The sequence below is a fragment of the Amblyomma americanum genome, chromosome 8, assembly GCF_052857255.1.
Source record: "Amblyomma americanum isolate KBUSLIRL-KWMA chromosome 8, ASM5285725v1, whole genome shotgun sequence".
In the NCBI taxonomy this organism is placed as follows: Eukaryota; Metazoa; Arthropoda; class Arachnida; order Ixodida; family Ixodidae; genus Amblyomma; species Amblyomma americanum.
In genome coordinates this window covers 42,364,371-42,376,985 of record NC_135504.1, presented here as the reverse complement: position 1 = coordinate 42,376,985, position 12,615 = coordinate 42,364,371, and the positions used below count along the sequence as shown (strand labels likewise).

The following is a 12,615-nucleotide window of genomic DNA, read 5'->3' as shown; positions in this document are numbered from 1 at the left end:
CTGCCTTGGGTTCTTTTACGAGTACCGACATCACACAGTGAGCAGGCGTCAAGCATTTCGCGTCCATCGAAATGTGACCACTGCGGCCAGGATGGGCATCCACACCTGATAAATTCCTCATCGTGATTTAATATTTGGAGCAATCTTAACCAATCAGGTACACGGCACTGAAGTAACAACGAAGTACTATGTTAAGACAGAGACTTCATGCAAGCGGTTGCTATTATTTTTGCTTTACGTGTTCTGGGTGACATTGCAATCATTATCGTACTCAAAAGAAACCCTGTTCTCGAATATTCATTGCGCTTGAAACACAACATTACGTCGCTGCGTGAACCATGCTATTTCTATCCTGTCCACATTCAATCCAGTTACAAGTAATCCTAATGCGTAAAGTCAGTAAGGAAATTAAAACTCCGCTAAAAGCACGAGATTTCGCCAAACGAAAATCGCGCTTCGCGGGAATCAAACGTATGGAACAGCGTAACCTAACAAGTGAATAGCGTCTCAAGTCTAATGAATAGCGTCTCAAGTCTAATGACGTATCAAAATGTGTCAACGACCGCAATCGCTTGTAAACAAGGCAAACGGCAAATACGAAGCAATGATAATTTCGCCGAGTAGACCTCGAAGCTCTAATGGACCTTTTGAAATAGCGCGTAATAAAAACGTGATATGAAACGGCTCAACACAACGCGGCTTCCAATATGGTCCGGCAACCGATGCCGAATCCTACTCCGACAACCGTTTTTTTGCCACAAGTGTACACCAAACAAAGCTGAACATGTGGGGCAATAGCGTAATTAGGCTAGGATATGTCGCGCATTGGAAAAAAAACTACGACCAAACCGGCCGACGAGAAGCTAAGCCTGCGGCGCCCACAAAAACAAGAAAAGCCGGAAATATGTCAACGGCTCGGCCCCCGCGTCTCGTGGAATCTGTTCTATACAAATCTCTGACCGGCAGGAACAATCACTTGTCAACACCAATCACAGAGTCGGGATAAGGCGTCCACAGCCGCCTAGTGAAATTTATTCAGCTAACGCTAGGGAACCGAACGAAATTGGACAAATCACTTAGGGGCGCCGCTCGGCTTGCCAGATGCCGGCGTGGACAAGCACTTGATCAAGGCACGACGCGATAGGTGCGTCGCACCAACGCCGTAGGCGCAGGCGTCCACGGGCCGCGCTGAGCGCGCGTCCGAAGCCAGGTAAACGCTACATCACCACCACCAGCGGAAAGGTCGAACTCGTGTCGTAAAATAAGCCTCCAAATCCAAGCCCAAGGTTGGAAGGGAGGCGCAGCACGTGCGCGCGGAACAAAGTGAGGCGCACCTTCGTCCGTGATTTCATCAACAAAGTCTTCGGGATCACTAAAGCTTGGCAGCTCGTCGTCGTCGTCTCCATTTAGCACGCTAGTCTTTTTGAGGTCGACCGCCGACTCCGTATCGCTGAGAGCCATGTCTCCTTTCTCGACCATCCTACACCACCGTGGCCATGAGGGAAGCCAAAAGGATTATGCAAGGCGCATGCGCGAACCGAAAAGCATTGCCGGTACGATTCTTAATTTCGCCACTAGAGGCGCCACGCACCACCCTTCTGTGATTTTTGATTGTTGAAGAGGGTGAACGGCTCCGGTGAAGGCCTTTTTATTGGGCTTGACGTGTGTGTTTAAATAGCGTATTTGCTTTAAACGGCTATAACACGCTTCATACGTGTTTTACGTCATGTGTACAAACACAAATGTTATTCAGTGCGCTTTGAATTATAACGTTAGAGCGTGGAGAGTTTGCAATAATAATAATTGGTGTTGGGGGAAAGGAAATGGCGCAGTATCTGTCTCATATATCGTTGGACACCTGAACCGCGCCGTAAGGGAAGGGATAAGGGAGGGAGTGAAAGAAGAAAGGAAGAATGAGGTGCCGTAGTGGAGGGCTCCGGAATAATTTCGACCACCTGGGGATCTTTAACGTGCACTGACATCGCACAGCACACGGGCGCCTTAGCGTTTTTCCTCCATAAAAACGCAGCCGTGGAGAGTTTGTACAATCAGCAAAATTTCAATCAAAGAAAATAGAAATAAATTATGTATAAGGTGTTAGGAACAAGCAGTGCATTCACTCATAGAGTTTCTTTACTTGCGTTATGCTTCTACGCTTTGAACTTTGTGCTGAATAGCTTTACGTTGTGCTGCAATGGCTAGCCAACGCATGAGGATAGGTTGTGACTATTAGTTTCGGTTCAGCAGAAAGCGCTTTGCAGTGCAAGTCGTTTGTTTTTGCTATTCGGCTTCTATCTTCTAGCTATTATTACTCTTGTTAGTGAATGATTATTACAGTAATTATTTGTTTAAATGCACCTGAGCAATACCAAGGCATGGATAGGCCTAAATGTTTACCCACGAAATTCAGAGGTCGGTTAAGCGTCGTGTGGCCTGGTGGGGGCAATCCGATGGTATTGCCGTCAAGTCTGCAGGACTACAGATGATTACACAGAAAGACTTGAAATGCAGTGCAGTTTCGTCACATCACATCACCTTATTTAAGCATGCGCAGCATCAGGATCTGCTACCGCAAACTTTCTAACCGGAGAGGGAACTCACGCAGCCGGCCGCCCAGCTTTAGCAGAATTGGCTGAGGGGAGGAGCAATAACTGCATAACTCTCAGTGGACACCTCAATAGCACCGTAATGGAAGGAACGGAGGAGGAGGCAAAATAAGGAAGAGAGAAAGAGGAGCTGCAGTGCTGACTTGGGATTTTCCACGTATCCTTTCTCAAAAATATATTGTCCAAAGGGATTGCTTCTAGAAGCTACATGTACAAAACAGTCGTGCCATAAAAGTAGAAGAACAGCACACAATGCCTTGTCCTTTCTCACTCTATACTGGCCCAGATCAGCATCCTCTTGCGGTGAGGCTCTTCTAATCAGCTGGAAGTTGTAAGCCTCGGAGGTCTCAGGTTAGCACCAACCTGGGACCTCCGAGGCTTACAACAAGTCTAACAATTGTTACACCGTTGAGAAATTTCGAACGTTGAAGGTGCTCAAGAAGCCGCACAACAGCTCCAGAAGCAAACTCCTTGGGCTACAAATTTTTTACAAAGGCTGAACCTGTAAAATTTTCTCTTTGCATGTTTTATTTTTTCACTCGATGCGTTAGACATCGGTAAGGGGTTAAATACTGTATAACTGAACTTTTCCATGACGCTGTTTCGGTTTCAACGACCGACAGATTACTATGTGACAGAATTATCGTTCGGTTGTAGGAATCGAAATCGAAACAACATGAAAGAAAATTCTATAATATAATAAATGGTGTCGAAAATACATCTAACACTGCGTCCCGGCTGAGCTTTGTCACGTGAATTTGGACTTCCGGGTCCTTCGTTGCGTTTGGGTAAGGTGGCTAGAGGGGGCAGGTGTGAAAACCGGCCGGGGAAGCATGGTCCCGCAGCGCACCGATGCCGTCTGGCGGCGCTGACGGCAGGGGCGCGGTAAGCCGTGCAGCCGAAATGAGCGCTGCGCGTAGGCTAAATTTTTACCACTGAGGCGAAAATGAGCCCGTCTCGCTTACCGCGGGGTCCCGTTGCCAGTACACCAGTAGACCCCAGCACAAAAACAGAAGGCATTCCTTCTGCAACCAGTAGATTCCAGCAAAAAACCAGTTGGTGCCCTACATGGACCATTTCAACCAGCGGCAAACCAGAAGGCTTCTTTCTGGGGCCAGAAGAAACCATTAGAATCTAATTAACAAATTTTTTACCTGGAAGTTGGTCTAGGTAGGGAATCGAAGCAGGGCCTCCGGAATGTGAGCCATTACGCTGTCGCGCCATACCCCCAAGGCAGAGCTTGAGTGTCCCTTCCAATATTTTTGTGTTTTTATGTCCGTCTGCTTAACAATCATAAATGGCGGCGAGTCTTCATGCCACTACCAGAGCCATAAAAACGCACGACCTGCCCGAATTTATTTTCGGGAAAGAATGGAATGTTTTCCTGCCATCCAGAAAGCCGCTGCGGAGCCTCCCCAGTGGCTCTCGAGACTAGAGCCGCTCTGTATGCTTCGGGAATTTTAGTATGACGAAGCCAGACTCATGCTGGCTGACCACGACAGTGTTGTATGTACATAGCGTTTTGTGTGTTTTTTAGTGTTTTTTTTGTAAAATGTTATGGGCCAAAGCCAGGTAATAAAGAAAAAAAACAGAGCAGTGGGGCAGCGATTAAGTGATGCGCCGCTGCACTGGCCGGTGGCTCCTCCTATCACAGGCACCCGTACGGATTGTGCGACCCAAGTTGTTCAGGAGGCACACTGACGCTGCCCTCTTGAAAACCTGGCGTAGTTAAGCTTTCACTTCAAAGCCTGTTTCGCTATAATACGCGCTTCAGATGAATCTGTATGCTCTTGCCTGCTCCTTCTGCCAATTGGCCGAGGAAAGTGGAGCCGTATAGATGCTCGGTCACACAAACGTCTCATGAATATTGCTGTAGTTACTATCGTCTATTTCTAGTCGTTTCTGGAATCATTATTATTAACACTCTTTTTCCAAGTAAGGGTGTTTTTCAAAGCTACCTGTCGCCATTGCAGGCAGAGGTTGAGTTCGGTACCGAGCCAATGCTCCTCCAATGAACTACATTCAGCCAACTTATAACGAACGTGACGGTCAAGCGTATTGCGTTCGTTGTATAAGTGGGCTTGCCCTAGTACGGCCAAGAGAACGCAGTTGTACAAATTGGCTTTTATTTTTTTATATGAAGTCCAGTTGAACCACGTCTGTTTCCGCGAGACAGACCCTATCAAGCCGCTCACTAAGCTCTCCAGCATGGTACGAGAGCGATCGAACCGTTCGTGGCAACTGGTTACGGTAGGTCGGCACGCTCGTCTTCGTCCCTCTACAGCGTTGCAAGAATGGAGAGATGAAGCTATTGCTTTGCATCATAGTCTGCCGTCTGTGCGCTGCCTCCACACGGCGGCAGCGCAGAAGGCGGAGTTACAGTGTGGCAGGTGACGCATGCCATGTGCCCGGATGGGCCAGGAGGGCCTCCTCGATTGGTGTAAAAACGCCTCCGATCGCTGTCATTGGTTGATCACCGGCTGCGCGCAGCAGCTTCGAATTCAATGCTGCCCCTGTGTCGGGCTTACCGCGCTTCTGCTTTCTGTTTAAGACGCTTTGTCCTGCCGGCCCAGTCGCACACATCGATTGTGGCTTTTAGCATGTCTGGGCGCTCTTAGTTTCAATGGCACTGTTCTACTGATTTTTTTTTTTTTGGGGGGGGGTGAGTGGGGGGAGTCGACACTTTTTTGGGTGGAGGGATCACGTGAGCTGGCAGACGCTCTTCGATCTCCGGGCTGAGGGGAAGCGCGCGTTTTTTAGATAGCGGGGGCGAGTTTAAGCTGCCTCTTTGTTCGCTTTAAGTGGTGCGTCCATGGTTGTTTTATCTGACACGCAGTTCCATAGTCCTAATGCATATTTTGAAGGTAGTTCCACCCTCGTTCGTAATAAGCGAGCGTTTGTTATAACTGCTTCGTTATAATTGCGGTCGACTGTTATTCCGCTTTAAGCGCACGAATCCGTCATCACGTCTTTACCGCTGCCTAAATATTGGAAACGGTAAAGCAGGGCGGTATATCAGATTTTGTGTGACTTTTGACCGACATATACATGGTACATTTAAGAGAAGTGAAAACGGGATATCACAATACTATCTTCGTGCGAGAAAAACGCAGTGACCTTCATCTTTAAACGTAGACCGTCCTAGCGGATATTCAAGTTACTGTAATATTGGAACGATTTCAGTTTCATGCTCGAAAGTCTGAAGTCATCCAGCTTCCGCCCTTCACTTTTACAACCATCATCATCATCATCAGCCAGATCCCGACCAATGCCGGACAAGGGCCTCTCCTATATCTTTCCAATTAACCGTGACCTGTGCTAGCTGCGGCCCCCGCGTCCCTGCAAACTTTATCTCAACCGCTAATTTAAGTTGTTTCGCCTGCTAATCTTGCATTAACCCGGAGACAGCACGAACAGGACATGGACGAAGAACGAAACACACAATACGAGCGCTGACTTACAGCTGTGAGTTTATTGCGATATGCCCTCTTAAAAGCTTCGCAGTACAATAAACGGAAAAAGAAGAAAGCAGATGATGCACTAAAGGTCACGAAGGTATCATCTTTTTGCAGAAAACCCCATTTCTTTGTCTGGTAAAAGCACTGAAGTTGCACTGGCAGAGGTGCATTTGTTTGATTTTATTTTAAAGGCTTCAATCATTCCCCTGGTTAGTTGATCTGCGTTTCCTCCTATCTCGCGACGACTGAAGTGTGTGATGGATGCGGTGCAGTGGAGACACTGGAGCACCTGCTGCTTCGCTATACCGCGTTCGCTGATGCTCGTCGCGATATGCTCGCGGCCTACAGAGAGCTGGGCCTACTCCCGGACTCGCTCAAGACACTACTGTGGCCGCAGGGCAGTGCGCGCACACGTGAGCGAACAATGGTAAGCCTCTGTGCATTCCTCGAACACACGGGCTTGACGTCCCGTCTGTTCTCCGTCAGGTAGTTACACGCAGTGACCGAACGCTCCCCGTGCACTACCTCGGACGCTTAACAGCTGGGCGCCCCACCCCAGCTGTTGTGTGCAAAGTGTGGTGCGCGTGTTTTTATTTTATTTTATCATTTTCTGTACACTCGCACGACCTGGACAACTTTATTTTGACTCTATGTAAATAGTCTATATATGATCTCTCCCTATGTCCTTTCTTGCCATCCCCTCACCTCTTTCATTTCCCTTCTTCATACTTCCTTCTATCCTTTATTTCCGCTGCCCCAGCTCAGGTGCTTCAGTATCGATGGCAGATGCCGGGGCTAGCAAAAATCTTGTAACTTCCGCTTTATTATATTTTTGATTAAACACTTACTACTACTACTACCACTCGTATGACTTTACAAGTTCGAATTTTGGTTGACAGGCGCGAAAATTTTCATATGGACTGATATATGTCCTCTATTGCCCCTTTACACATCAGTATTATGTTCCCGCAAACGGTTATTAAAGCAGGCCTGCCCATTTGCCCGATGTATTTGTGATCGCATGTTAAGGGAATTGAATAGAAGACTTCTTTCTCGCATGAGACTAAATATATTTAATGATAGGTGCTGCATGTTCTTGGTTTCTTGGGAAAAGGGTAAACACTATTGCAAATGTTTGCCAACTTTTCTGGCACGGAAAACAGCACCTTTACTTTTGCACAGTTCATAATCTTTTTGAGGTGATCTTAACACACGAGTTGCCCGAAGAACCCACTATCGGATTTCTAGATATAAAGCTGGAATTAAAAGGCCACCACACATGTTGCGTCCATGAACCCAGTAATAAGAAACCGGAAAGCGATAAAAAAATCCACATATGAGAGTCCATGGTGTCCATATTTTCAAGAAAGAATAGCTGTAACTATTATAACCTAGAGCTCCAGCCCCGAGGTGAGCAGTTCTAAAAACGAGTGTCGATTTCTTGAAAATATTGAGCAAAATACAATGGTTTTCACTCTATAGATTCAACAAAATTAAGCAATTTAAGTGGTTTAATAAGCTTTTCCGAGGGAGCTATTTGATAGAACATATTATAGGAAGAACTAGGCCTGCTGTTCCGCTGAGGTGATGCGACATTAAAGCGCATGGAGATAATCATGGCACGTAAGAGACATTTATCATGTTAGTTTTCTGGGCAGGCTTCAAGTACGACAATAATGATTTTCTATAAAGGGAAACAGGTCATATTGGATTTACTTTTTTCATCAGGGAACTCTCCTGTGTTTTTAATGACCGACGTTACGCAATGAGCCCATTTCCGTATACTATAAACACGTCCCTGAATGTTATTGAGGAAACGGTATCTCTTTGGAATAAAAGCTCTGGAGATGCTGAGGAGCTGTATTTAGGTCTTCTGTCCCCAACAGAAGACTTCAAACTGTATGCTTATGTGAGAAACACTAAAACGAAGCTTATTGTAATTGTGGAAGCGTCACGTACAATCTCTATGGGACAGCGAGATTCAGCACGTAGCTATGATGCCAGTTCACACGACCACCTTTTTTTAATAAGCACTCCGTCTTCATATGTCATAAAAGTGAATATTTGCAGATGCCTCACAAAGTTCATGCTTCGTGCTGTTGGTGTTGTTTCTAATTCCTTCTGTGCTTCTGCTGACCAGATTGTGCGCAAGTGAGCTGTTTATTTACGTTATGAGAGACAAGTGATGAGATAAGGCTTAATGTTGTATAACCTGCATTTAAACTCATTTGATCGAACTGTTTATAGAATAAGGACAGGAGATTGACTATGTGGTTCACTGCCATGGCAAACGAAGAGAAAACAAAAATGTCATGTGGCCTTTACAGCTGGGTTGTTCCGCGATGCTTACTGTGTCTTGCTGAAGCTGCAGACCGTGGACTGTCAAAAAAGAAACACAACTCACCATTGCTAATGATCGAGGCAAGAAAACCAGTGTGAAGACAAATTTTAAGACAGCCTATCGAAAAATGACATCAGACCAGTTGATGCCGAAACTTGAGTGCCGACTAGCCGATCGCATCACAGCGAGGGCTCTGTGTCGAGCGGTTGGTTTGCACATCTTGCTTGGCGATGTGGCGTTCTCAACGGAGACCAGCTGTGTGTTTTTAAAACGCAACTTGCGCAGTCGTTTAAAATGGTGGCGTAATCGCCAGTTAAGACAGCGGCGATCTTATGGCTTCTCATTTATTCGGAGAATTGCGTAAAAGCTTGATGACTGCACCGTTGCCGAAATTTCAAATTCCTGCAGTCGTCGCCCACATACTGCCGCTTGTCATCCGACGCCGGCAAACAACGCTTCGCGGGATTTACCTTCGGCAGCGTAGGTGGTGTCCTCCAGGCAACCGTTTCTGCGCTGTAAATGTAATGCTGCCGTAGTACACGGCATCACTGCAGCCATCGCCCAATGCTGTGCACATCGGAGATGCCTAAACGCGGCTTCATTAATCGACTATACCACGAATTGAAATGCTAGCGCAAAACCACTCCGCATCCTTTAGCCCCCAGCTTCACATATTCGTCCCCTTGAAGCTGATGGAATTTTAACAACTCTTCGTCACCTTATAAACTCTACCTGGCTAGCTGCTCTATGTAAGCAAAGCTGGAGTAAGCCCCCAGAGAGGGTGCCTTCTTTTAATGTCTTTTATGCAGTAATAAACACTAGTGCATACAATGTGCAAGCAGCAGTGCCAGTATTAAGCTGATAATCCAACTGTGAAATTCCGCGTCTTTCGCAGGGCAGAGGCATGAGAATATTTTGACTCCATAAGTCTCTAGGGCTGTAATATATCTAACGTTAACATATGGGACGTTAAACCACATAAAACCAAACCGAAATATTTCCGTCCCCGAAACATTCCGGGCGCCATGGCGAAGAGATTTGTAGTGGACTTATTTTTCCAAACCATTCATTGGAGGGATTTGTGGCCGTCTCGTTTCAGCGTTTTCAGTAGCAACAGATTTGGAAAGCAATGCATCTTCTGCATGCTAGCTTGCTACTTCTCGTCCCATTCCGAACGTTCCCGAGCGGCCCTCTGGAGGAACGGAACGAAACACCCACGATTCCTGCGACACCATGACCCCTCACTGCAAAGTCGAGCGGGTAGTCCATCTGTTTACCATAATCAGCTATGTAGCGACGTTGATCGGAGCGAGAGGGTACCCGTGATTAGAAGCGTATCGTTAACGGATGCATCTGCGTGGAATATTGATGGTGCTGCTACGGATGAAACTGGTACGGCAGGTTTCACTATAGATGAGGAGTGTTAGGACTGCTACTAATATTACTACGTATCAACAGTGACGAAGTGATTGTGCGCGCAAAAGACGAGGCCAGAAGGAAGGACACAAGAAAGGCATTGACTTCAACTATAAGGTTCATTAAAAAAAAGCGACAGAAATATATACATGGGGCATAAACAAAGCATAATTTCCATGATATCACACCTTTCCTATTTTTGGCGTCCACTTTCTCTTTTCGCTTACTTTGTAATTTGCGCTGTGCAACTATGTCTACAATGCATCACTAACTCTCCCAAGTTTCCGTTGTATCGACGTAGTGCCTTAGGCGGTGCGGGCTGGGTAGCATATTCTTTTTTCTTTGCCCACACTAATACATGTACAACTCAAGGACAAAGCGGCACATACACTCAAAGGAGGCCTTCCAGACAGTAATGTCGACCGTACAGCTTTCTGTGGCTATGCAGCCAAGGCTAAACAAGAGAGGGAAGGAAACAGTCCTTTGTTCCCGTGCCAATCATCCTTATCCTGAACAAAGATCCCCCCACATCTGATGCCGTTTGGACAGAGACGGTACCCTCTTTGTCCCGGCTCTCTAACTTTTTTCCTTCCCCCTTCCACAACCATAGCCCGAATAAAGGAAGCCCAACTCGCGACGACAAGGACAATAGGGCATTCTTCCCTCTAAAGCTTAGCCTTGCCTGCATAGCCGCAGAAAGCTGTTCGGTCGACGCGCTTGGCTGGAGAGCCGCTTTTGAGGGAAATACGCTGCTTCGTTCTTGAGTGGTACGCGAATATAGTTGGTGGTCCGCGTCCTTTATTTGCGTCACGCGCATTAAGCAAGCTAGCAAGCCGGAGTTCAGCTACCATGTGTGGTTGTGGAAAACCGAGCAAGGGGCAGGCAGAGAAAGAAGCATGCCGAACTATCCCAGGCAACACCTCACCCCCCAAGCACGACGGGGACAAGCAGCCGGGTTTGCCGTGGTTCGTTTGTAATCCTCTGAAAGCGGACCCGGCAACAAAGGAAAAACCTTCACGCAGCGCGGGTCAAGAAAGGACCCGACATATATCTCAACCAAAACCAGATTCGGGTCGCTCGGGGGCAACACGGGGAGACGCTTTGAGTCATGGATCAGTGCCGTAGCCTGGTGGCAGAATCTGAACTACTGGCAAGATGGCGGCAGTGGAACCGCCCCCTTAATCGGGTGGTTTTTCGGCACGGCCGACTCTGAAGTGCAAGAGCATGAATCGTCATCGCTATTGACGCCATTTACTGGAACGGCCTTTACCTGAACCCAGTAGGTTTCTGGGGTCCAGTCTGCCCACAAACAAGACCCCCTGGTAAGTGCAAGTCGAAATGCTGTCGAGTTTTCTCGAGCTCGCGCAGACCCACCGTCAGCCACTCGGGCACCACCCGCAGGCCCAGTAACCCCCTCCCCCATTTCACTTTTCTCGTGAGAGGGCGCTTTGCGGACCACTAAGCCCGTCGGACAGAAACCCTGGACCAGTAGGAGACCACCCATGAGGCCTTTCTTTTGACACGAAGTTGTTTCCAGGCCCAGGGCGCTTCTGCTCTGGCACCGCCACGACACCGGACGATCACAAGAGGCCCTCATCCGAGCAGCGACCGCTAGGGCTCTCGTAAAAGTGTTAAGTTTTAAAATTGGCTGCCACATAAACGCGCCAGTGGGGGCGCGCGGTGCTGTTTACGTTTTAGGTGTTTGTGACGACTGCGCAAAGAAAAGAGCGTTCAGGTTCGGAACGCGAAAATTTACAGGTAAGCCTAATTACTCTGGAGCCTAAGCATACAGCCGTCAACTGAAGGGTGTGCTTTGTAGGTCCCAGTGCGACCGGCTCAGTGCAGCCCTCAGTGCCTGACTGCGCTTCTAGTCAGCGAGGAAATTGACGTTTTCCGCGATTTCGGCATACAGAACAATTTTATGGGTACCTGTACGGAGCTGTGATACCAACAGGTTTAAGATGACGACGTGCAGCCGTCCGAATGGCAGGCGCTAACTGGGGTTGCGCCGTGCGGTGCGAAGTCACATCATTCATTCTGGACGATCGATTGTGCCGTTAGTAACCCAGCCTATCCGGCTTCCTCCTAATTCGGCGTCTTCTGCGCAGCGGAGGCGGTGGCGGTGAATCCGGGGGCACCGGGAGTACCGGGTGCTCCTGGTTGGCTGCGTGAGCTGGGTGGGCCGGGGGCGGCGGGAGGGCTGGAGGCGCCGGGGACGTCGGAAGTGCCGGAAGGGCTGGTGAGGCTGGAGGTGCCCTGATGGCCAGCGGCGCTGTGTCTTCCGGGGATGCCTTGAGGGCTGAGGGCACCAGGGAGGCTGGGTGGGCGGGGGGTGACAGGAGGACCGGGTGCGCCGGAGGCGTCGGGTGGGCCGTGGGCGCCAGGACGTCCGGGGGTGCCGTCGGAGTTTTCCTATGGAGAGGGATGGGACATATGTTAACTGTAGTGGTACATGTACAGAGAAACTGCTGCCGCCATTAGACCGCGACCCGTGTGCAGTCTGCGAACCACGTAAAAGTGAAAAGTTGAAAAAAAAGGCCGAATTGTTGCAGGCAAACAAGGCAACAGAGAGCAGAGTCTGATGCTGCGGATGCCGTTCATGTTAGAAAAATAAAGGAACCAATGAAGTCTGGGAAATTGTACCTGCTGCTCATGCGGCAGGACTGGACAGCTCTAAGATGTCGGCCCTCGGACGGCTCTAAGATGGGGAATAAACGGAAGCGTCCAATAAGACTGAACATAGAGAGCGCCAGGGACCATTTTTTTTCAAGCAACCTTATCGTTTCTCCTGCTC

General features: G+C 48.3%; 1 protein-coding gene across 2 annotated transcripts in view; it reads right to left on the bottom strand.

The window, feature by feature from the left end:
• Positions 1–1,525, bottom strand: part of eIF3b (eukaryotic translation initiation factor 3 subunit b) — a 37,519-nt gene extending 35,994 nt beyond the window's left edge. The window contains exon 1 of one of the 2 annotated variants that reach the window (XR_013308008.1): positions 1,335–1,513. Coding sequence is in view for 1 of the 2 variants with exons in the window: in XM_077634681.1 (XP_077490807.1) it covers positions 1,335–1,479 (145 nt within the window). In the remaining variant the exon portion in view is untranslated. Of the gene's footprint in view, positions 1–1,334 lie in introns of both variants that reach the window. The other variant, XM_077634681.1, reaches the window with a different exon arrangement.
• Between the last annotated feature and the right edge of the window lie 11,090 nt (positions 1,526–12,615).